General features: G+C 40.6%; 1 protein-coding gene across 14 annotated transcripts in view; it reads left to right on the forward strand.

Moving 5' to 3' along the window:
- The window catches only part of ppip5k1a (diphosphoinositol pentakisphosphate kinase 1a), a 155,466-nt gene that overhangs the window by 62,972 nt on the left and 65,600 nt on the right, over positions 1 to 26,894 (forward strand). For 6 of the 14 annotated variants that reach the window (XM_061975115.1, XM_061975118.1, XM_061975122.1 and 3 more), the window contains exons 16-24: positions 2,331 to 2,452; positions 2,536 to 2,718; positions 6,070 to 6,211; positions 11,688 to 11,911; positions 15,494 to 15,621; positions 15,704 to 16,010; positions 20,279 to 20,407; positions 20,489 to 20,629; positions 23,094 to 23,187. In XM_061975115.1, the coding sequence (XP_061831099.1) occupies positions 2,331 to 2,452; positions 2,536 to 2,718; positions 6,070 to 6,211; positions 11,688 to 11,911; positions 15,494 to 15,621; positions 15,704 to 16,010; positions 20,279 to 20,407; positions 20,489 to 20,629; positions 23,094 to 23,187 (1,470 nt within the window). The remainder of the gene's footprint in view (positions 1 to 2,330; positions 2,453 to 2,535; positions 2,719 to 6,069; positions 6,212 to 11,687; positions 11,912 to 15,493; positions 15,622 to 15,703; positions 16,011 to 20,278; positions 20,408 to 20,488; positions 20,630 to 23,093; positions 23,188 to 26,894) is intronic. The other 8 variants (XM_061975120.1, XM_061975121.1, XM_061975123.1 and 5 more) reach the window with 3 other exon arrangements.

Consider the following 26,894-nt stretch of genomic DNA (forward strand, 5'->3'; position numbering starts at 1 on the left):
CATTGTGTTTGCCTCTAATTCGTAGAGGGGATTCGATCTATTCTGCCTATTAAGTGCTCTAAAAAAATCTAAGAACATATATGCTGAAAGTATATATGTAATGCAGTAACAGGCACACTCATCAAATTTAATATTCACATATTCTGGTCATTTTAAGCATTAAGACAGCTCATTAATTTCACAGATGTATCACATTGTTCTTTTTCTACCTCAACAAAATACAACTCTTACTAATTTTTGCAGACTCCATGAAAGCCAACAACGAATGATTTGGGACAATGATGATCCAAAACCTTATATTTTTGAGCCTAAATATTAGGAGGATTAGCTACAAGTTTTAGATGCTGAATTATAAACAGATCCAGCTAGTTGAACTATTGCTAAGTGCTAAACAAGAAATACAAACTATGACCATAATAAAACAATCAGTTTATATTGTCTGCTCTCAGTGGGATGCCGACTGATGGGATGTTTCTATTTTCCCGTTTAGATAAAGAATTAATCTTAATCTTTACGCCGGCAAACAAAAAAAAGGTGGGCACAAACGAACGTCTTTCCATGGTTTTGTCTCAATCTCCGGGTCTAAGTTGAATATCAAAGTGGACCAATTTCTCGGTTTATGGCCACAACCTTTTACTATACAGGTGAAAGCATGATTTATAATCTAGAATTAACTTTTACCAATTCAGAGGCGATACGGCAGCTCATCGGCTCGTTATGTCACTAAAGCTGCATAATCTACGTTACCTCTATGATTAATGCGCCACTTGAATTATTTTCTTGGCTCTTTTAACACTGTCGCTAATACTTGGTTAATATGCAGGTCACATAATGTACCGTAAATTGAGTATAGTTGACAGTTTTGGGATGTTGTCAGAGTGCTTAATGTGTGCAATTGATTATTCCCATTAGCTTCATTGTTGTTCACCTCATACTTGCCGTATATTACAATTTAGAATGCGTTAAAAAAAGAAATACATATGTGTTATTTTCTTGCATATCAAATCAAATCAAATCAACTTTATTTATAGAGCACATTTAAAATTTTCCACAGGGGTAGCCAAAGTGCTGTACAATGAGCAGGTTAAAAGATAAAACGAGTACCGAGCAAACACAACACAACACAAACAGAACACAATAGAAAATAAATAATTAAAATAGAATTAATAAAAACATAAAAACATAAAAACAGGATCACAGCAGGTGTATTATGGGGCGCCATTGCAGGATGGATGTCACTCAGTGTTAAAAGCCATGGAATAAAAGTATGTTTTTAAGAGAGATTTAAAAACAGGAAGAGAGGAGGCTTGTCTAACACTCAGGGGTAGGTCGTTCCAGAGCTTGGGAGCAGCAACGGCGAAAGCTCTGTCACCTCTAAGCTTCAGCCTTGTGTCAGGGACCGTCAACAGCAGCTGATCGGCTGATCTTAAGGATCGGGTGGGGCAGTAAGGCTGAAGGAGGTCGGAGAGATAGGTTGGCGCGAGGTTGTTTAGACATTTAAAAACAAATAAAAGGAGTTTAAAATGTATTCGGTAACGCACAGGGAGCCAGTGAAGGGACGCTAAAATAGGGGTGATGTGCTCACGTCTGCGGGTCTGTGTTAGCAGACGAGCAGCAGAGTTCTGCACGAGCTGCAGGCGGGCGAGGGAGGCCTGGCTAATGCCAACATACAGGGCATTGCAATAATCAAGACGAGTCGAGATAAAAGCGTGGATTAATTTCTCAAGATCATGTCTTGATAGAAGCGGTTTCACTTTCGCTATTTGCCGTAATTGATAAAAGCTTTTTTGAACGACGCTGCTGATTTGTTTTTCGAATTTAAAATCTGAGTCAAACTTTACCCCCAGGTTTGTGACAGAGTCGCTGAGATACGGGGTCAGAGTGCCGAGGTCAACGTTGGGGGAGGGAGAGCGACTTGGACCGAACAACATAACTTCTGTTTTATCTTCATTTAGGCTCAGGAAGTTAGCTGAAAGCCAGACTTTGATGTCGTGCAGGCAGTCAATAAGACGTTGAACCGTGTTATTTTGTGCCATGGGAAAATAAATCTGGCAATCATCGGCATAAAAATGAAATGCAATACTGTACTTCCTAAAAATAGAACCAAGGGGGAGAAGGTAAAGCGCAAATAAAATTGGGGCAAGGATTGAGCCCTGGGGGACCCCATGTGGCAAAGGAGCTGTGGACGACATAAAACTGTCTACTTTTACACAAAAACTAGGATAGAGATTGTGAATGATAGGCAACATTTTAATAAAAAGTGCAGTTCCCCTTCAAATCTTGTCTTGTCATTATGTAATTTGGCCTAAACTGTTTGGGGTTCTGTGCAGGAGACTATGCTGGTTTTCCTGGCTGTGGATTACTGCGGTTGCATAGTACTTATAGACATGACCTGAAGATTTATGCATCTGATGAGGGCAGGGTGCAGATGACTGCTGCAGCTTTTGCAAAGGTACTATTGTATTGTTGTTGTTTTTTTAATCAAATAACAAAAAAATGCCAAAGTATTTTATTTAATTTTTTCTATGTCCTTAGGGTTTGTTAGCCTTGGAGGGGGAGCTGACTCCCATCCTGGTACAGATGGTAAAGAGCGCTAACATGAATGGGTTGCTGGATAGCGACAGTGACTCACTAAGTGGCTGCCAGCATCGTGTTAAAGCCAGACTTCATGAGATTCTGCAGAAAGACAGGGATTTTCTTGATGAAGACTACGACAGGGTGAGTTAATTGTATTAGTTTGAATATGTTTAAATGTCTTAGCCTATTGACTTTATTAATGTGGACAAGGTCTTCTTTGAGTATTGCACACTCTCTCATAAAGTAGGTATAATATGGTTAGTACATCAAATGCAGATTTATTGATTTGATTATAACTGTAAAATCTACATCGAGTTAAACGGAGGACCGCAGGAAGCCAAAGTATTTTTTGTCAAAGACATCAAGCAACTGGACAAAAATCCTGAACATTACATCATCTCGACTACAAGACAATTAAAGACACAACTCATAAAGATTTGACGCAGCCAAAGTCAACAATAACAATCTACAATAGTAACCTATATTACAATATTAAGTAAAACATAACATTAATTGACTATCTTCAATTTTCTACCGCTTGTCCCCATTTGGGTCGGTGGGGGGTTGGAGCCCATCACCAATGATTTATTAAATTATGTATATCTTGGGATCAATCAGTACGTGACCATGCACTAAATTAGTCCGATATTTCAACCCATGGAAACACTTTAATCCGATCGTGTTCAGTTTTTTGCAAAGTTGGACTAACACACACCTGTTATGCGATTGAAAGGCATATCTCTCACTCGCCGACTTCCTTCATATTGTGCATGTGCCAGCCTCAACGCGCGGGATAAAAACCAGTCTCAGATACCGTTCAATAAAAACATAAGCAACAATTACAATGAAGAGGAGACTGTTTATTTGCTTCACAAGTGCATTGATTGGAGAAAGAAGAAACATTTATTTAAGAAGGTAGCTAAGGAAATGTACAATGCTGGCTTCATTTGGACTCCCGAACGAAATACGGATAAGATGAAAGAGAACAAAGTGGGTATATTAAAGGCGAATAAAGCGTACACAAACCTCTTTACACTGCTTTTGTGTGCTTCAAATTAATTAACAATAACTCTGTATTTTACACAACTGACTAGATAGTCCAGAACAATAGCAACCTTCATCTGGAACAGTATCGGATGAGGCACAAACAGTATTTTCCTTAGGATTTAAAACTCCTTCCATCAATCCACGGAGCCTTATGAATGAACTCTGAGACATTCGAAAGTTTTGTTTCCATTATTCGCTGTCCAAAAATTCCTTCGAAAAAGTCTCTGCCGCCAGTCTTTCTTTGCTTCAGACCTGCATTTGCTCCGATACATTCTTCATAGTAGCGTCATGTTCGTAGCACAAAATAAGATTATTCCTTAATGTTGTCTATTTAGCATCAGCATATCCATTAGAGACGTAATATTTGTAATCTGTACCATATTACAGCGGACATCAGGTACTACTTTTATGGAGCTGCTGATGCCTAGTGTGACGTCATAAGTCAACCGGAAAAGCAATACATTAATCTGCGCTAAAAGGAAATAAGCACCAGGAATGCATAGGAATTTCGGGATATCATCATCATCAAAATGTTCACAGAATCTGAAAAAAAGAGAGTGCATGGACACTTGGACTTTACGTGCAGGTGTCCATCCATTCATTTTCTACCGCTTGTCCCTCTTGGGGTAGCGGGGGTGCTGGAGCCTATCCCAGCTGCACTCGGGCAGAAGGTGGGTTACACCCTGGACAAGTCGCCACCTCATCGCAGGGCCAAAGCAGGGCTAATTTTGTGTTGTGAACATAGAAAAACCTGCAATATTTGAGAAATCAGACTAATTTAGTGCATGGAAACGTAGAGACTTATGAAGTGTTCAGTTTGGTCGACATTTTCAAACCAGCACGTACAGTATATATACCGTATTTTCCGCACTATAAGCCGCCCCGGGTTATTAGCCGCACCTTCAATGAATGGCATATTTCAAAACTTTGTCCACCTATAAGCCGCCCCGGACTATAAGCCGCGCCTACGCTGCGCTAAAGGGAATGTCAAAAAAACAGTCAGATAGGTCAGTCAAACTTTAATAATATATTAAAAACCAGCGTTCTAACAACTCTGTTCACTCCCAAAATGTACGCAAATGTGCAATCACAAACATAGTAAAATTCAAAATAGTGCAGAGCAATAGCAACATAATGTTGCTCGAACGTTAATGTCACAACACACAAAATAAACATAGCGCTCACCTTCTGAAGTTATTCTTCATTCGTAAATCCTTCGTCTTCGGTGTCCGAAGTGAAAAGTTGGGCAAATGTGAGATCCAAAATGGCCGGTTCCGTCTCGTCGAAGTCATCGGAGTCAGTGTCACTGTTATCCAGCAGTTCTGTGAATCCTGCCTTCCGGAAAGCTCGGACCACAGTTGTGACCGAAATATCTGCCCAGGCATTTACGATCCACTGGCAGATGTTGGCGTCGTCTGGCGCTGCCTCCCTGTCTTAGTGAAGGTGTGTTCGCCTTCTGTCATCCACTGTTCCCACGCAGTTAGCAGTCTAGCTTCGAATGCCCTGTTGACACCAATATCTAGCGGCTGGAGGTCTTTTGTCAATCCACCCGGAATGACCACCGGAATGATCCACCCGGAATGACGGCGAGTATTGAATTAAGCGCGTAAGCGTGTCTCTTAATGTGATGTTATGAGCTAGCAAATATAACAACTACACTACCCAGCATGCAACGATAGTTACGAGCATGCGCAGTAGCCCTGAGAAGCGTTGTATGCTGGCAGTTAGAATGTGGTTATGAGCACGCTGTGAGTAAACGTTGAGAACTCAGTTAACACGACTCGTCTGCATTATTTATAATTAGACAGACAACACACTTAATAGGAGCCATTTTGGGGTCTTTACATAAACACACAAATGGAAATGAAACGTCACATATCCCAGCATGCACCGCGCGCTTCTTCTTCTTCCGGGGGCGGGTGGTTGCTTACAGTACAAGAAGAAGCGCTTCCTGTTCTATGGGGGCGGGTGCTTACCTTGGCGGTTGCTTGCGTAGAAGAAGAAGCGCTTCCTGCTCTACCGGGAAAAAAGATGGCGGCTGTTTACCGAAGTTGCGAGAACGAAACTTTATGAAAATGAATCTTAATATTTATCCATATATAAAGCGCACCGGGTTAAAAGCCGCACTGTCAGCTTTTGAGTAAATTTGTGGTTTTTAGGTGCGGCTAATGGTGCGGAAAATACGGTAGTCAAAATATGGTTGTTGTTTTTTTTTATTATTATTGTGATTTATCAGTAAAAGACATGGAGAAAGGGTAGGAATTAATATATGTTGAATTGTGTAACTTGTTAATTAAACATGTCTGAAATAAAAAAAAAAATCATAAACATAACTGAATCTTAATTTGCATTTTACAATACTTTGACAGAGTTGTAGGAGCCTTGTTCTATTGAAATTATTTATTGTTTTTTCCCCCCAGTTAAAATGTTTGTGTGTGTTAACAGCTGGCCCCATCATGTAGTGTGTCTTTAGTGAACTCGATGAAAATAGTCCAGAACCCTGTGGAAACATGTGACCAGGTTTACGCCCTCATTCAAAGTCTGACTGCACAGATCCGTAAAAGAATGGAGGATCCCAAGTCAGCTGGTGAGTTTTTAAAATGTACCCTGCAAAAAAAAAGGTGTGTTGTAAAACTTATCTATAGTGGCTACTTATTTTGTTTCCTTGAATAGTATTTTTTTGTCCCTCATAGTGGCCACTAACATCAAACTTGGTTGCTACTGGGTGGTGCATGATTTTGAGTCTGATTTAGTCTTACCCCTAAATTCGGGCCTTGGAGAGGGGTGTGGTGGGCGGTTTAGCCGTGGCGATGTCAATATAACGTCCATCCATCCATCCATCTTCTTCCGCTTATCCAAAGTCTGGTCGCGGGGGCAGCAGTCTAGGCAGAGAAGCCTAGATTTCCCTCTCCCCAGCTACTTTGTCCAGATCTTCCTGGGGGATCGTCTTCGTATAATTTGCATAATTGGCTAAGGCATGTATTATTATTTTTTATTTTTTTTAATGGATAAAAAAATTATACATATATTTTAAGACAAATCTTTATTAGTTTTAGTATCAACATGTATTTTTCTTGTTACGTTATATTGGTTTGCTGTATTTCCAATTGTTGCTGCTTGTTTTTTTATTAGATAGGTAAATAATCCTTTAAATTAGAGATGAAAAAGCATCCAACTTGTGATGGTTTGATAGTTCCCACCATGTACAGTAGTTAAAGTAAAACTAAACACATAAAAGAAAGTACATTACAGTAATATACATGTGAAGTGCACATTAGAGATGCGCGGATAGGCAATTTATTTCATCCGCAACCGCGGCAGAAAGTCGTCAACCATCCGCCATCCACCCGATGTAACGTTTGGTCAGAACTGCATCCGCCCGCCATCCGCCCGTTGTTATATATCTAATATTAATAAAAAAAAAAAAAAGGGTGAAAACTACGCGAATTGCACCTTGTGCAGACAAGATTTTTCGATCGGACACGGAGGAATTAGCGATGTAAAAGACCACGTTGGGACAAAAAAACACAAGTCTAATGCCGTTGCTAGCGATACAAGTGGAAAACTTTCAACGTTTTTCGTCGCCCAAACAGATTCTTTGGATGTGATAAATGCCGAAGTTTTATTTACGGAGGCAATAATTGAGCATGGACTTCCAATCGCACTGGCTGATCACATGGGACAGTTAATAATGTAATGCAACCTTTAAAAATCATTACGCGGTGATCGCGATCCCAAAAATAAACTTTTCTTGCATGATAATGTCCAGAAAAATTCGCTTTATATTACTATAGAGTCCTTTTAACGAATGAGTTTGATGGTTTATCACAAACCTTAAATGAAAGAAGTCCTTTGTTCTCCTGCAGCATGGCCTTGCTTCGTGTTTGGTGCGCCATCCTGTCGGCTGTATTTCACAGCACGACATACTGTTAAAAGTGTTTATACTATTTATACTTTCAATTAACAAATTGAAGTCTTGTGAAAGGTTGACAGGATAACTGGCATTAACTGTCAAAATAATTTCAAACTATTGAAGTTAGCTTACAGAATAAACATGTCAATCAACCCATATGATTTTTGCTGTAATATTTTTGTTTTGAAAAGTCACTGTGACTGATAGAAAAGTGATGGTTTTAGCAACATTTTAACCTGTCTGAATGCTAATAATCATTTTGCGTCGGGGGGCGAAGCCCTGAACTCTCCACCAGGACTTTGTCCTGGACCTACCGGGGCCTGCGGCCCTTGGACCCTGGCTACTAGGTTTTTCTGATTTAAAAGTTGGCAGGTATGGTGAGGTTATAAAGCTTTTGCCTGTTAAAGAAAGGAGACTGATCCAACGCAGCACAGACTTGCGCGTGCCACGCTGTCACGACCCAGACGCACACCAGTGCGCAATCATATGGGAGCCGCGCTGAGCGCACCTCCAAGCGCGTCTCGCTGCCGGCGGCGGCCAGGTATGGGCCCACGCTCCAGCGCCATCCATTTTCAGGGCTAGTTGATTCGGCAGGTGGGTTGTTACACACTCCCTTAGTGGGTTCCGACTTCCATGGCCACCGTCCTGCTCTCTATATCAACCAGGGTGAGCCCCACCCCTTTCGTGAGCGCACTGCGCGCGGAGTGACCCCTGTTACGCGCCCCCGGCAACAGGGGTGGCAAGCAGGTATGCTGCGCGGGCGGAGCGCGCGGAGTGACCCATGTTACGAGCCCCCGGCCACGGGGGTGGCGGGCAGGTAAGCTGCTTACCTGCTGCGCGTGACGCCGGCCGCGGCGAAAGCGGACGAGGCGGGGTGTCGGTGCGGTGGGCGCGGTAGTGACCCTGGACGTGCGTCGGACCCTTCTCGCGGATCGCCTCAGCTACGGCTCCCGGTGGGGCCCTCTCGGGGGAAGGGGCCTCGGTCCTGGACCCCGGCGAGGCGTCCCTTCTCCGCTCCGTAAAAGTGTCCATCTCTTCTTTTTTTTTTTCTTCTGTTGTGGCATATGCTGCAGGTGCCTGCTCGTTTTTCGTATGTGGGTAACAACATTTAACTATGTATATATATTTCCCAATTGGTTTAACTGCCACCCGCAAAAAAAAAAAATCTAATTAATCCGCCCGACCCGACCCGCGAGCGGATAAAATCTTATTTTTTTAAATTTCATCCGCCCGATCCGCGGATAATCCGCGGACTCCGCGGTTGTGTCCGCAAACCGCGCATCTCTAGTGCACATGCATGTAGGAATCATGTTAATTTGACAATACAGCCTGATATTAACTGAAAAGTGGCCTAGTTTACCAACTCAGTGGCCTAGTGGTTAGAGTGTCCGTCCTGAGATCGGTAGGTTGGGAGTTCAAACCCCGGCCGAGTCATACCAAAGACTATAAAAATGGGACCCATTACCTCCCTGCTTGGCACTCAGCATCAAGGGTTGGAATTGGGGGTTAAATCACCAAAATGATTCCCGGGCGCGGCCACCGCTGCTGCCCACTGCTCCCCTCATCTCCCAGGGGGTGATCAAGGGTGATGGGTCAAATGCAGAGAATAATTTCGCCACACCTAGTGTGTGCGTGACAATCATTGGTACTTTAACTTTAACTTTAACTTTAAAAGAAGCAATGCAGCTATACAGGATAAAGGTTGGCTCTTATCCCACAAGCAAAACCAGCTTTTCTTACCTATTGTTACCTGTTTTTGTGTATTTGGAATCCAAAAATGTGAAAATCAAACCATGAAGACATTGCGGAGATATTTATAAAACAATCTTGCATTCCTTCAAACTTGTGACATTTTTCCAACATGTGACGTCTGCGGATATCTCCATATATGGTAGAGGTTTACGCGAACAGCTTTGCGCATGTCTGCCGTTAGAATCCGACATCTTAGTGAATAAGTGTATTATTTTTTTCCATCCTCTTGTTGTGGGGCAGACTGGCTCATACATACCTATGCATCCTCTGCTGTTGCCATTTCTAATACCAAGTAGCCTATAGTTCGAACTCATATCTGTCAGTAGACTAGATATGGAAGCGCTAAAAGCTACAAAATGGCTGACGAGGAGAAGACACAGATCTAACTAAAGCATTTGACACAATTAATCACAATATTTTAATCAAAAAACTAGAACGATATGGCATCAGAGGGTTAGTCTTAAACTGGATAAGAAGTTATCTAATGAACAGGAAACAATACGTGAAGGTAGGCGAACACACCTCTACAACGCTAAATATATCCTGTGGTGTACCTCAGGGATCAATACTAGGACCTAAATTATTCAATCTATATATAAATGACATTTGTAAAGTTACAAAAGATTTAAAGTTAGTATTATTTGCGGATGATACAACAGCGTTTTGTTCAGGAGAGAATACACAGAAGATACTACAAATAATAACAGAAGAAATTAACAAATTAAAAAGATGGTTTGACAAAAACAGACTATCGTTGAATCTCAGTAAAACTAAAATAATGCTATTTGGTAACAGTAGAAGAGAAAGTCAAACACAAATACAAATAGACGGAATAGAAATTGAAAGAGTAAATGAAACCAAATTTCTAGGTATAATGATTGATGATAAATTGAACTGGAAATCTCACGTAAAAAATATACAACATAAAGTAGCAAGAAACACGTCAATAATGAATAAAGCAAAACATGTTCTAGACAAAAAATCACTTCATATTCTCTACTGCTCACTAGTGTTACCATATCTGAGTTATTGTGCAGAAATATGGGGAAATAATTACAAAAGTACACTTCATTCATTAACGGTGTTACAAAAAAGATCAGTTAGAATAATACATAATGTTGGATATAGAGAACACACAAATCCTTTATTTATTGAATCAAAGATTCTGAAATTCTACGACATAGTGAATTTGCAAACAGCTAAAATTATACACAAAGCAAACTATAACCTGCTACCCAAGAATATACAACAATTCTTCTCAAAAAAAGAGGAGAAATATAATCTTAGAGAGAAATGTAATTTAAAACATTTGTATGCACGTACAACACTTAAGACCTTCAGTATATCAGTATGTGGAATTAAATTATGGAATGGATTAAGCAAAGCAATCAAACAATGTACTAATATGATCCACTTCAAGAAACTCTTCAAACTTAAAGTGTTTACAAAGTACAAAGAAGAAGAACCATGATAAACATTCTGAATTTATTTAACTCATCCATTCTTTCATTCTTTCACTCACAAAATAATCTTACTTATCTCAACATATGAAATGTAACTTACTTCACCAATTATTATTTATTTACTTATTTTATTGTGATTACTTATGGAGTATATTGTGAATAAATTGAGAACAGGAAGTGAACAAAAGTTTTAGCAACTGTCATGTAAAAGAAAAGGGGTAGGATTAAATAAGCTTTGCTTCTTCCTACTCCTTTTCGAACATGTTGAAAAGAGAAACTGGAGATTGTGATGTATCATGTTGTATACTTGCATGTTCGAAATAAACTCAAACTCAACTCAACTCAACAGTCAAAGTGGAGGCACATAAATAAGACCACCCACAAAACGCAGCATTCTGTTGAAAGTGGTCTGTAAAACAAAATCCATGCTAAATGTTGACCAAAGAACCACGATTACATGTTATGAGACCACAAGGAAGTGTTTAAATCTCAAACAAAGAATCATAATCTGACACCTTAATAGTAACGGAAATTAGCATCACAATCGTTTTAAAGTTGTACAAACGTTTACTAACTAAATAATGCATTTCTAGTACATATAGAATATAGTCACCAAAGTCTGTGGAAATGAATATAGACTGTTAACTTTGTACTACTAAGCCAGTCTGCTGCTCTGCACTTTGTGCTGATAAACTTTGGAAGCCTGTTGCTCAAAGCTCCAAAAAAAAGATTGCAGCACATATCTCCTGGAAGTCGATGCGTTCCTCCTGTACTGCAAAATCTTAAAAAAGAAAAAAAAATGTACTTAAATTTGAATAAATGTACTTCTACAAGGCCTGACTTAAGCCCCCATTTACTGTGTGAATAATATATATACTTTTATGTGTGTGTCACTGCATATTCTGTAACCAACCTATCTTTTCTGCTGTCTACAGACCTGCAATTGTACCACAGTGAGACATTAGAGCTGATGCTACAGCGGTGGTCCAAACTTGAGAGAGACTTCCGCATGAAGAACGGCCGCTATGACATCAGTAAAATACCCGACATTTATGACTGTGTCAAATACGACGTTATTCATAATGCCACTCTGGGCTTGGAGGACACACTGGAGTTGTTTAGACTTTCTCGTGCCTTGGCTGATATTGTCATTCCACAGGTAAGACATAAAACCACTCACTATGTTTCACTTCGCTTCTTTATATGCAAGATCATTTCAAAACACCTTGTGATATGTTACAATGTCATGCTCAGCTGTGATCAGGAGCCAGATTAGAACCTGTCTGAAGAAATGCACACATCTGTTAGAAAATGCATTTTGATGCTCCAATTTGAAATTGATATCCAAATAAAGTCCCTTTAAAGGGGAACTGCACTTTTTTTGGGGGGGGGGGGGGGGGGGAGAATTGTACCTATAATTCACAATTCTTATGTAAGACAAGAATACATGTTTTTTTTGTTTAGTTTTTTTAAAGCATTCTAAATAATAAATAAATGCAATCAAAAGTCCACTTACAAATAGTCTCTCTATTTTGCCTATAACGTGCTCTAAAAATATCCAAACTCCTCCAAGGTTTTATATAAATGCTGTAAGTGTAATGTATCTGTTACGATCCGCTGCACGGATCATAGTTTGTTTGTTTCTCGTCACATGTGTTTTCAGCACCTTGAGTTTCGTTTATTTCTGTTGCCATGACGGCAGATTGTATACACCTGCCTCTGGTTAGTGTCCGGGACGCGCACCTGTTGCCCGGGCGCTAATCAGAGGGCTATTTAGTCTTTGCTCTGGCCTCACTCGGTCTGGCTTCCTAGTTTGTTCTCATACAACTGTTAACGACTACTTAGATCTCATGCTATGCTATTTATTTCCTGCTAGCTCCCACGCTAGTCCTTTTGTTTTGCCTTTTGTGCTACGTGCATGTCTTTTGTTTATTCTTCATATGATTTATATTTAAAATAAATCATTTTTCCTACCTGCAAGCTGTGTCCGAAGCCGTCTGCATCCTTGGGAGAACCACACCCGCATCACTATGCGACCACGTCGTTTCAGTATCATTCATAATAGCATGTCATATTTATGTATTTTGATAATTTTAAGCATTTGGCGGCGCATTAATTTAAATGTTTTCTACATTTAAAATGCTTCCCTGTGCTCTACATAACATGTAATGGTGGTTCTTTGGTGAACATTTTGCAACATGTTTTACAGACCATCTTCAAACCGCTTTCTGGATGCATCATTTTGTGGGTGGTCTTATTTACTCCACTTGACTGCGTCTTTTCCTAGCCAGCCATGGTGTCGTTTTTAGCGCTTCCATGTTGAGTCTACTGTCAGATATAAGTTCAACTAAGGTTGTCTAGATAACAACATTTTGGTACCGGTACCAAAATGTATTTCGATACTTTGATACTTTTCTGAATAAAGGGCACCACAAAAAAATGCATTATTGGCTTTATTTTAACAAAAAATCTTAGGGTACATTAAACATCTGTTTCTTATTGCAAACGAAGAACAATTTTGTCCTTAAATGAAATAGTGAACATACTAGACAACTTGTCTTTTAGTAGTAAGTAAGCAAACAAAGGCTCCTAATTTGTCTGCTGACGTATGCGGTAACATATTGTGTCATTTCTCATTCTACTATTTTGTCAAAATTATGAGGGACAAGCGGTAGAAAATGGATTATCAATCCACTTGTTCATTTACTGTTAATATCTGGTTAATTTCCTTTCAACATTTAAGTTCTCATGTGTCCAGGGACGTATTTCCTGAGTTTATGAATATAATATGAATTAAAAAAGAAAAAAGATTTTGTGACGATAAAAAACATTGACGTAATCATAGTAGTATCAACTGGATACGCTCTTGTACTTGGTATCATTACAGTGGATGTCAGGTGTAGAGCCACCCATGGCATTTGTTTACATTGTGACGCCGGTGAGCTTTCGCATCCTTCTACGGTGTGTAGTGAAGCAATTTTAGCTATTCCTCGTCCTGCAGCGATGATGCTTGTAAGAAACATACTTTATTTGTCGCCATGGAGGCAAGGATTAGTGATTTAGAAGAAGCTAAAACACTGCCGATTGCGGATGGACATTAGCCGCTAACTAGTTAAGCCATGTTTTAAAGCTCCTCTTCCTGAGGGCGTTTATCATTAGTTTTTAAGCCAAAATGCATCCATTCTCCCTTTTCTGTCTACACACTGTGTCTGCTTGTAAGTACTCCCTGAGTGTGCGCTGCCGAACATGCTCCTCTGCTTGTAAAACCAGCAATGTTATAACGTGACGACGACACGCTGTCATGCCTGTAAAAAAATATATATATAAAAATAAAAAAAATGGCAAACCGACTTTTCAAACAGAGTATAGTACCGTTTTTGATTCATTAGTTCCGCGATATTGTGCTAGTACTGGTGTACCATACAACCCTAGTTCAAACTATATGCTACTTTGTATTAGAAATGGCAACAAGGGAGGAAGCATGTGCAAGTACGAGCCATTCTGCCCCGCTACAAGAGGATAGAGGAAAAAAAGGTGTATATTGACTAGAGAGTCGGACTACAATGGCGGACTCTCGCAAAGCTCTTCGGGTAAAACTTTACCATATATGGCGATATTCACCGACGTCACCAAAGGGGAAAAACATCAGGAAAATTCCAAACGGCCTCCATCTACTGATGTCTCATTTTCAGGATTTATGGACATCCCAAATACACAAACACAGGTAGCATTAGGTAAGAAAAGTTGGTTTTGCATAGTAGGTCCCCTTTAAAAAGAAATTAAGTTGAAGTCAAAGTTTCCCCAGAGAGAGAGTGTTGCCTCTGGAGAAACTTCTAGGATTAGAGCTGGTTTAAAATTTTAAGCAGATGAAATGTAACTTTTTCAAAGTGATGGTAGTCTGGCATAATTTAAGTCACCAAAAAGGCACACAAAATCCAGCACAGGCATGCAAGTCCAAAAAAGTGCTGCACACCAGTCGGGTAGAATCCAATAGAGTTTTGATTCCCCAAATCCCAAGTTATCACACAGAAACAACTTTTTTTTTTGAAGCGCAAAAATACTTTTCTAAAAGGGCATGGTTATGACATGTTGCCACTCAAATTAGGGTGTGTCCTCTTTTTGATATATTTTTTGCTTGGTCAATAGAAGCCTGTAGTAAATTCACTTCATACTTACTTTATAAATTCAGAATTTTTGCAGATTTTCCGATTGGTTCATAGCAGTCTGTTATATCACAACTCTTCACATCCGTCTACACAAGGACAAGGATAATAGTTTTCCACAGACAGCCAGCCTTCGCTCCAGATAATCGCATGCGTCTTGCTTACAACCTACTTCGGCATTGCTGTTTCGGTGACTAAAGTCTTTTTTTCGGTGTAGCACTAGTCAATAGTGTGTAAATTATAAGCTATATCTATCCATTTATACTACATATTGCTTTTGTTTTCACGTTAAAAAAAACCCAATTTTTTTAGGCTTGGCAGCTTTTATTTTGGTGCGTGACGATCATGTAGGGGAAACCTTGAGTTACATAAATCTTCTCTTAATCAAGGGACCCTTCTGCTGTAGAAATAATGGTCCTGTGGTGCATTACACTGAGGCCTTAAGGCTTCACAAAGCTTATTACTTGTGGTACTAAAACTGAGGTACCATTGTAGTCCTACAAAATGTGCATCAACAAAATGGTGAAGATTTCTTGGAGTTGCCTTCTAACCCCTTATTTTGTCATGTATTGCTGTAGGAATATGGCATAAACAAAGCTGAGAAGCTGGACATTGCATATGCTTACTGCCTCCCACTGGTCAGAAAGATCCAGCTTGACCTACAGAGGACCCATGAGGATGAGTCTGTCAACAAACTGCACCCTCTGTGAGTTTGACATAGTTGAAATGATCGTCGCAGCTTTGGATGACATTTGAGAACGTTTTTAAGATTGACATCGTGTTTACAGATATTCTCGTGGAGTGATGTCGCCTGGACGCCATGTCAGGACACGTCTCTATTTCACCAGCGAAAGTCACGTACACTCTCTGCTGAGTCTTTTTCGCTATGGTGGTTTGCTTGATGTAAGTGTTCCCACCTTAGCTGAGTTATTCAATCTGTCTGGGATCAGGCTGAAATTGAGTTTATATGTGCTTTATGTGCTACAGGAAGAGAAGGATCAGCAGTGGAATCGTGCCATGGATTACCTGAGCGCTGTCTCTGAACTCAACTACATGACTCAGATTGTCATCATGCTATATGAGGACAACAATAAGGTATAGATTAGGGCTGGGCGATATGGCCTTTTTTTAATATCTGGCTTGGCGATATGGCCTTTTTTTAATATCTTGATATTTTTAGGCCATATCGCGATACACGATATATATCGCGATATTTTGCCTTAGCCTTGAATGAACACTTGATGCATATAATCACAGCAGTATGATGATTCTATGTGTCTACATTAAAACATTCTTCTTCATACTGCATTAATATATGCTCATTTTAAGCTTTCTTGCAGAGAAGGAAATCACAACTAAGTCAATTTAGCAAAACTGTATTTATTAAACAGTTATTAAGCAGTGGCACAAAAATGCATGTCATTTCCAAAACAGAAAGTTAAGTTAAAGTTAAAGTACCAATGATTGTCACACACACACGAGGTGTGGCGAAATTATTCTCTGCATTGCAAGATTGTCAGAGACATTTTAAAACAAGCTATAAGTGCACTTTTGTGAATGATGTCACTAAGATGACATTTCAAAACAACACTAAATTAAAGTGCACTTTTTGTACAGAACGCCACTACAAAAGTTTAAAACAAATAAAGCGCACTTTTGTGCATGATGACACACAAGATATTTCAATAAGTGTCACATAAAAATGAGCTGCATATCAAATAGTATATGTCCTACGGTGTTGATGTGGAAATAGTTGCTTCGGCATTTAGTTGGTGTGTCACCGAACGGAGATGTTGACATGTAAAGACATATTCCCGCTTGAAGCCAAACCACCGTTTTTCTTGAGAATTAATTATTCCTCCATTTGTTACCAGAATCGCACTTTCTTTCTCTCGTATTACCACTCAAACCACACCGTTAGCTGTTAGCATCACAGCTAACGTTACCATGTCGCTACCTGTCTGCTGCGCGGGAGCGTGTGACGTTGCTCACGTGACGGTATGTGACGTATGTAAGAAGGTGCGCTTGTTTTAAGTCTCTGTGAGAAGGAGAGACAGGAAAGAGTGAGAAACGCATGCAGTTTAATGCCTCGCAGCTAAAAGCAACTGCGTGAGAACGTATACTCGAATATCACGATATAGTCATTTTCTATATCGCACAGAGACAAACCCGCGATATATCGAGTATATCGATATATCGCCTAGCCCTAGTATAGATTTTATTGCAGTTACACTCTGAATTTATAGATTGTTGTCTAAAGAAAACTGGTTGCAGTGTTTTAATCCTATTAAACATATTTTTGCATTAATAGGCTCTTTTCCACCAAAAGTTAAACTTTTGGTTCCTGGAACCTCTAATTCTTGGAACTCAAAGTTCCATGTAGAAGTGTGTGGTCTGTGTTTCCAATGCATTTCACGGTTCAGGGTATTTTATACAAACCAGCAGGGCCGGCCCGTGGCATAGGCCGTATAGGCAAATGCTAAGGGCGCCGTCCATCAGGGGGCGCCACGCCAGTGCCACAAATGTTGGAGAAAAAAAAAAAAAAGTTGGTACTATTATTTCTAAATACAAAAAATAATCCAACGTTAATTAAAATGCAAAGTAAAGCCTATATAATGGAAATATTATTTGTTACAACATGCGCCCCCTCCCTTCCCGTATCATGACTCATTTTGGACGTCACTACATCAAAAAATCAACACAAGATGTCAAAACGGCCAAAACTGTCAGGTGCCCAGGGAAGAAAAAAGAGAAAAGAAGAGGAGGAGAAACGAGAAAAAGACAAGAGGTAGCAGGTAGGTAACGTTAGCCTACATGAAATTATTTGTCTGTTACAGAATATTAACCTGGCTTTTTAGCATTAAGCTAATGTTACATGATTCGGCAATTGCTAATCAATAAATAGCTAGTTCTGTTTTAACGTCGGGTTAATATTGTGGAGGGGGCTAAATTGTTATGGAAAATAATAATGTAACGTTAGGTAATTACCTTACATTCCTCAGGGACATTTGTATTAGATCTTTTAAGCAGGTGTTTTTTGTTTACATTGTTATTGCCTTCTGGTTAGCTAATGTTTGCCCTGCAGGTAATAGTCACTTTTCCACCCCTTTATATATTAGGTATAGTTGTAAGCCTAGTTGTTAAAGTGCACATCATTAATGTAAATTAAGCAATATGTATGTAAAAAATATTGTATTTCATATATTCATTTTTTATTTTTTGCATTCATTTATTTATTCATATTTTTTTTATCTTGTTAACTATTCTGATTGTTAATTTGCTTTCTTTAAGTAAAAAAAAGGTCAAAGACAAAGCTATTCGGTTTCTTGTGAGTATATACACTTCACTGTCGATGTGGGGGGGCGCCACCTAAAATCTTGCCTAGGGCGCCAGATTGGTTAGGGCCGGGCCTGCAAACCAGGCTGACGTATGGAGGAGTGGTTCAATATATTTATACACTGATACTATGTAAATAAAACGACAATATTAGGTCACAGTTCTTTTACTAAAAAGTAATTACCGTAAATGAACTACAAAGCAATAAAACACAAAATGATTTGATTTAAAAAATAAAGTGTACCAAATTGTTCATAAAAAGTTTTAGTGGCTTTACATAATTCACCCACGGAACTTAAGTGATGATTAGAGAGTTCCGATCGGACGGGTTTGAAGGGAACACATTACCGTTGTTGTGCACAGATTAGAGAAAGGCACGCATGTAGAGTACTGAGCCATCGTTACTGTTAGTTGAATGTCATCAAAACCCTCCTCTTCGGACTCCCTTCCTTACGCACTACATTGGTGACCCCGACGTCAGTCCTGCTGAAGTTTCCGGAACTGTTAACAAACATCGAACGATGCAAAATGCAAAATTCTGATATTCTTAAATTGCTGGAGTTTTGTGAGTCGTCTGCAACAACGTGATTCGCACAGGCTGAGGCCCAGTTCGCCCACCATGGTATTATGGACGATACCACGCGCCATTACCACGTCGTGTTGGCGCTAGTTAGCTCCACGGCGGCCAGAGCAGTAAGCTTCATTACATCCCCTCCTGCCCAGGACAAATATGCGGGGCTCAAAGTTTACCTCCTCAAAATTTTTGAGCCGTCATGGTCATACCAAGCTTGATGTCTCCTTGCGATTGAGGAGCCGAATTTCCTCTTCATAAAGTTGTTATTGCGTCACATGCCACCACACGTCCAGACAGCACCCGCTAATGTAGCTATTACTGAGCCACGTGATTTGGCAGAGGACGCGGATCTATTCTTCCTGGCCAGCAAGCGCTTTACCCATGACGTACTGGCCCCGACGCGCAATCGCGACCCCACAAGTGCCACCGCCATCGACAGCCGTGCCAGCCCTGGATTGTGATACTTTCATGTACGTACGTCTTGGTGCCATGGCTAAAAGGTACCGCTCCCCTTGCAGCTACAACGCGACGTTAAACGTCCTGCCAGCTACAGTTGACGACATCGCCGGCGGGGTGCACGGACCACCTTTGACGTCCTCCAACGACACCCCTATCTGGACATATGGCACAAAGACTGTGCACTTATGTTTCGGAGGTCAGTGGTTTATGTGGGACTTTGTCACAGCTGACAACATCTTTTTCCCCCTCCTATTATATATAATTTTTGTGCGCCCTCGGACTGCTCGTGGACAGTCAAGAACGGCCGCCTGGTCGACGCTTTGACCTTCTCCTCGTTCACTTGTGTTCGTGACGAGGGGACATATAACGGCCTCTCCAGCTCGCTCCCTGAAGGCGACAAATACCAACAGATCCTCAGCAGGTTCCCTGCTCTGTCCACCTTTTCGGCCGCCACGACTAAACATGGGGTCGAGACCAAAGGCCCTCCCAGCCATGCTAGAGCCTGACGGCTCAGCCCGGAGAGACTGGCGGCTGCTAAATCCGAATTCGCCGGCATGGAACGCCTTCGTATCATCCGCCGCTCAGACAGCCCATGGGCCTTGCCGCTACACATTGTTGAAGTTGGATGGTGTCTGGCGTCTGGCGTCTGTTCGGCGACTACCTCAATGATGCCACCACGCCCGGTTGCTACTCGGTCCCCCGCATTCAGGACTTTTCTGCGCATCTGTCAGGGAAGTTCCTGTTTTCCAAAGTGGACCTGGTACGGGGTTACCACCAAGTCCCTGTGCATCCTGCAGACTCCATTAATATACACAATTTAATTAGTGTACTTGGAGCTTTGTTTATCATTTCTCGTCCTTTTTTCTAAGTGAATGTTTTTGTTTTGCATACAAATTGAAATACACTCATTTTTAGATTAGCACCCCGAAGGGATTAAGCGGTAGAAAATGGATGGATGGATAAGTAATTAAGATCTACTTTGTTTTTTTTAAAGGATCTCACCTCAGAGGAACGGTTCCATGTGGAGCTTCACTTCAGCCCGGGAGTCAAAGGTGTTGAGGAAGAGGAAAATGCACCAACAGGCTTCGGATTTAGGCCTGCCTCTGCAGAGGTAGTGCGACAGGTATTTCATAATAAAGCTACCCAACTATATGTGATTATGCTGGAGTTTACAGCAGGGGTCCACTCTTGGCTTCTCATTCAGAATGGGCAAAAGCAGACGGACCCTGGAAGCCTGGAAGACCTCTCACGCGATGAGACTGATAGAGCTGTACCGTTGTCTGAGCCCATCACCATCCAGAGAAGATCACCACTTATACGCAACCATAAAACTGGATCAATGGAGGTTAGTTGTCGACATAAGCTGTTCGCTTATGTTAACATGTGTCGTAGAAATATTACGTTTATCATTATTGCCATCCACTTAACTACTGTCTAGTTACACAGCAGTACAAAATGCATAGACTTCCTTCCTGTTCTGTGCAAAGTAAGCTTAAAAATAAAAGTATTAACCCAGATCTACCACAGCAACTAAAAAATGCACCCATTTTTGTTTTTAAGAATAGAAATTACTGCGTTAAAATAAACTTGGAAAATACAGTCAAACAATTCTGTAGTGACCACTTAAAGGAAACCACAAAAGTGGCCACTATAAACAGGTTGCCACTATATGGAGGTTGGCAGCCATTTGAAATTTGCCTGAGAGTGCTCTTTGGCACGAGATAATTAAATGCAGATATCAAATCAAATCAAATCAACTTTATTTATAGAGCACATTTCAAATTTACCACAGGGGTAGCCAAAGTGCTGTACAATGAGCAGGTTAAAAGATAAAACGAGTACCGAGCAAACACAACACAACACAAACAGAACACGATAAAAAATAAATAATTAAAATAGAATTAATAAAAACATAAAAAACATAAAAACAGGATCACAGCAGGTGTATTATGGGGCGCCATTGCAGGATGGATATCACTCAGTGTTAAAAGCCATGGAATAAAAGTATGTTTTTAAGAGAGATTTAAAAACAGGAAGAGAGGAGGCTTGTCTAACACTCAGGGGTAGGTCGTTCCAGAGCTTGGGAGCAGCAACGGCGAAAGCTCTGTCACCTCTAAGCTTCAGCCTTGTGTCAGGGACCGTCAACAGCAGCTGATCGGCTGATCTTAAGGATCGGGTGGGGCAGTAAGGGTGAAGGAGGTCGGAGAGATAGGTTGGCGCGAGGTTGTTTAGACATTTAAAAACAAATAAAAGGAGTTTAAAATGGATTCGGTAACGCACAGGGAGCCAGTGAAAGGACGCTAAAATAGGGGTGATGTGCTCACGTCTGCGGGTCTGTGTTAGACGAGCAGCAGAGTTCTGCACGAGCTACAGGCGGGCGAGGGAGGCCTGGCTAATGCCAACATACAGGGCATTACAATAATCAAGACGAGTCGAGATAAAAGCGTGGATTAATTTCTCAAGATCATGTCTTGATAGAAGCGGTTTCACTTTCGCTATTTGGCGTAATTGATAAAAGCTTTTTTGAACGACGCTGCTGATTTGTTTTTCGAATTTAAAATCTGAGTCAAACTTTACCCCCAGGTTTGTGACAGAGTCGCTGAGATACGGGGTCAGAGTGCCGAGGTCAACGTTGGGGGAGGGAGAGCGACTTGGACCGAACAACATAACTTCTGTTTTATCTTCATTTAGGCTCAGGAAGTTAGCTGAAAGCCAGACTTTGATGTCGTGCAGGCAGTCAATAAGACGTTGAACCGTGTTATTTTGTGCCATGGGAAAATAAATCTGGCAATCATCGGCATAAAAATGAAATGCAATACTGTACTTCCTAAAAATAGAACCAAGGGGGAGAAGGTAAAGCGCAAATAAAATTGGGGCAAGGATTGAGCCCTGGGGGACCCCATGTGGTAAAGGAGCTGTGGACGACATAAAACTGTCTACTTTTACACAAAAACTCCTGTCGGTTAGGTACGACCGGAACCAGTTGAGGGCGGCGCCCTTAATGCCCACACAGTTCTCAAGACGAGTGATTAAGGTGGCGTGGTCGCCGGTGTCGAACGCAGCAGACAGATCTAAAAGCACCAGGACAACATATTTACCAGAATCAGTGGACAGGAGGATATCGTTAAAAACTTTTAGAAGCGCTGACTCTGTGCTGTGGAGGGCTTTAAAACCGGACTGGAACAGCTCAGTGATACCATTATCCTCTAAGAAGGGCAACAACTGACTGTAGACAACCTTCTCTAATATTAATATAAGTGTAGTATGTACGGCACCACTTGCCCTGTATGCAAATATCTGTTTCAGGTTTACATAAACCACAAGTGAGCATAATCGATTAAATTATCAAACTTCAACTTTATGGAAGAAAGAACCGGATGCTGCTGCAAAGCTGCAGAAATTTCGCTCAGATGGGGGAGAGCAAAACAGCAAGTACAACACACAATCAAAATAAATCTGGGTAATTTTCAGGAGAGAACATTCAGTGTGGAATAGTTTGAATAATATTTGGTGCAACTGTAAAACAAATGTTAAATTAAGGTTAAGACTTGAAATTTTCAAACTTATTTGCTTTCTTTAGATGCGTTCATTCCACTTTTGGCCATGCTTTGTTTTACTGTTTTCCATCCATCCATTTTCTACCGCTTATTCCCTTTTGGGGTCGCGGGGGGCGCTGGAGCCTATCTCAGCTACAATCGGGCGGAAGGCGGGGTACACCCTGGACAAGTCGCCACCTCATATCAAAGTTAAAAACCTGTAAAAGTTTGCCATGATTAGAATTTTGTATCTGTGGGTGTGTTTTACTTCAGGTTCTGTCAGAGACTTCATCCTCCAAAGTAGGCAGTTATCGCCTCTTCTCCTTCTGTTCTCGCCAGTCGCCTGACATGAAACAAAGTGGGCTAGGTGAGTATCACGACGCTGTTGTCATGGTGCACGTGTTGAAATGATGTTCCAAGTTGCCCGTGAGAAAAGAATGACCACCTATCCAAACAATTTATTTATTATCTAAACAAATAAGAAATAAACCATTAAAAAGTTATATTTTCATCATGTGTAAAACCTGATGTAGTCAAATGGTCATGACAGAAACGCCAAATGTTAGAAATGCGCATGTGTGTTTATAGCTTCACTTGATTTTCAGTATTTACTGTAAATGTAACACTTTAAGAATTGTTGTCTCTGTATATGTAATTGTGCATTTATGTGTTCAATACACTGCCTTGCATCACAGTATGGGTTAGAGCAGGATTTTTCCAAATGTATGACAGTGAGCCTCTTAAAGAACATAGTATGGCTGTGTGCCTCCTTTGTTAACAAATGTACAAACCCCGTTTCCATATGAGTTGGGAAATTGTGTGAGATGTAAATATAAATGGAATACAATGATTTGCAAATCCTTTTCAACCCATATTCAATTGAATGCACTACAAAGACAAGATATTTGATGTTCAAACTCATAAACTTTTTTTTTTTTTGCAAATAATAATTAACTTAGAATTTCATAGCTGCAACACGTGCCAAAGTAGTTGGGAAAGGGCATGTTCACCACTGTGTTACATCACCTTTTCTTTTAACAACACTCAATAAACGATTCGGAACTGAGGAAACTAATTGTTGAAGCTTTGAAAGTGGAATTCTTTCCCATTCTTGTTTTATGTAGAGCTTCAGTCGTTCAACAGTCCGGGGTCTCCAGGAAAGTACCCGCACTCTTTTTTTACGAAGCCACGCTGTTGTAACACGTGCTGAATGTGGCTTGGCATTGTCTTGCTGAAATAAGCAGGGGCGTCCATGAAAAAGACGGCGCTTAGCATATGTTGTTCCAAAACCTGTATGTATCTTTCCGCATTAATGGTGCCTTCACAGATGTGTAAGTTACCCATGTCTTGGGCACTAATGCACCCCCATACCATCACAGATGCTGGCTTTTGAACTTAGTGTCGATAACAGTCTGGATGGTTCGCTTCCCCTTTGGTCCGGATGACACGATGTCCAATATTTCCAAAAACAATTTGAAATGTGGACTCGTCAGACCACAGAACACTTTTCCACTTTGCATGAGTCCATCTTAGATGATCTCGGGCCCAGAGAAGCCGGCGGCGTTTCTGGATGTTGTTGATAAATGGCTTTCGCTTTGCATAGTAGGGCTTTAACTTGCACTTACAGATGTCGCGACTAACTGTATTTAGTGACAGTGGTTTTCTGAAGTGTTCCTGAGCCCATGTGGTGATATCCTTTAGAGATTGATGTCGGTTTTTGATACAGTGCCGTCTGAGGGATCGAAGGTCACGGTCATTCAATGTTGGTTTCCGGGCATGCCGCTTACGTGGAGTGATTTCTCCAGATTCTCTGAACCTTTTGATGATATTATGGACCGTAGATGTTGAAATCCCTAAATTTCTTGCAATTGCACTTTGAGAAACGTTGTTCTTAAACTGTTTGACTATTTGCTCACGCAGTTGTGGACAAAGGGGTGTACCTTGCCCCATCCTTTCTTGTGAAAGACTGAGCATTTTTTGGGAAGCTGTTTTTATACCCAATCATGGCACCCACCTGTTCCCAATTAGCCTGCACACCTGTGGGATGTTCCAAATAAGTGTTTGATGAGCATTCCTCAACTTTATCAGTATTTATTGCCACCTTTCCCAACTTCTTTGTCACGTGTTGCTGGCATCAAATTCTAAAGTTAATGATTATTTGCAAAAAAAAAAAAATGTTTATCAGTTTGAACATCAAATATGTTGTCTTTGTAGCATATTCAACTGAATATGGGTTGAAAATGATTTGCAAATCATTGTATTCCGTTTATATTTACATCTAACACAATTTCCCAACTCATATGGAAACAGGGTTTTTATTATCTGAAGCCGATTTTGTGGAGTTTTCTGTCTCATCTCACCATAGGAACTAAAAATGTGTCAATTTTACTTATAACCTTTCTAAAACCACCAGATCCCAGTACATGGGGCAGAGTGGTTGCATTTGTGTTGCTACAATAACTGTTACACAACTGTTGTATACATACACATATATGGTATAAATCCAAGTAACTGGACGAATTTCTGCTAAAACTTCAACCAGACCAATTTTAGAAAACCACAAGACTATTCAAACCACAAGGACTCCAATTGGCAAATGTTGAAAACATGCAAGCTATCCAAGACCGGCATATGTCATGCAAAATTTCATAAAACAAAACCCCAAATGGCACCAGTTCATCACCTTTTTAAGGTTATACGTAGTCCTTCCACCTTTACAAGTTTCATTCTTCTAACGCTAAAATTCACTGAACAAGCAGCTGCATTTTTTTGGCCATGTCCACAAGAATACAGTTAAACACCTATTTTTCTATGCATTTTAGCCTCTCGTCCGAAAGCAAATATCTGCCTACGTGCTTAGCAGGTATCCTTGTTGTTTTAATTGTTGTGCCTTCTATTACCACGGAACATACTCCCATGTTCCCTGTCACCGTAAGCACATAGCCTAAAGTGTGTTGCGTCTACCCATTTATATTCATGGTTTACAGTGTTGTTCCACTGTGTATAATAATCTTTCTCCTGACTGATTAATCTACCTGCTAATTTCTTCTTCCTAACTGGTTACTCTCTGCTGTAACGCGGTTCCAGTTAGACTTCTGTTGAAGTGTACAAGACACTTATTCTTTTGTTGTTTCACTATTTCACATTCAAGCTGGTTTAGCGGTTAGCACATCATCTCCTCTCCGCTTGCCTGTGTTTTTGCTCTGTATACGTCCACGCCAGTTCCACATTTTAGAACTGTTTGTATTACTTAATTGATTTCTAGCTCTACTGACAGATATATATTGTTTTGTAACTCAACTTGTGTAGATGGAAACTTTTAAACACCGCAGTGGGAAATCTTTTAAAAATATCCTTGATTATGTGGACATGGACATACTCTTATCCAATAGCAAAGATACCGTATTTTCCGCACCATAAGCCGCCCCGTGTTATAAGCTGCGCCTTCAATGAACGGCATATTTCAAAACTTTGTCCACCTATAAGCCGCCCCGTGTTATAAGCCGCATCTAACTGCGCTAAAGGAATGTCAAAAAAACAGTCAGATAGGTCAGTTAAACTTTAATAATATATTAAAAACCAGCGTTCTAACAACTCTGTTCACTCCCAAAATGTACGCAAATGTGCAATCACAAACATAGTAAAATTCAAAATAGTGCAGAGCTTAATGTTGCTCGAACGTTAATGTCACAACACACAAAATAAACATAACACTCACTTTCTGAAGTTATTCTTCATTCATAAATCCCTCGAATTCTTCTCCTACGGTGTCCGAATTAAAAAGTTGGGCGAATACGGGATCCAAAATGGCTCCGTCTCGTCGAAGTTCTTCGGCGTGACTTATTGCCTTAAGTTTAAATTCTGCGTTATACGCATGTCGCTTAGTAGGAGCCATTTTGTGGTCTTTACAGATGTAAACACACAAAGGAAATGAAACGTAATACCCGCGCCCTTCTTCTTCTACGGGGGCGGGTGGTTGCTTACCGTAGAAGAAGAAGCGCTTCCTCTTCTACGGGGGCGAGTGCTTACCTTGGCAGTTGCTTACCATAGAAGAAGAAGCGCTTCCTCTTCTAC

This window comes from Nerophis lumbriciformis, linkage group LG15 (assembly GCF_033978685.3).
Source record: "Nerophis lumbriciformis linkage group LG15, RoL_Nlum_v2.1, whole genome shotgun sequence".
In the NCBI taxonomy this organism is placed as follows: Eukaryota; Metazoa; Chordata; class Actinopteri; order Syngnathiformes; family Syngnathidae; genus Nerophis; species Nerophis lumbriciformis.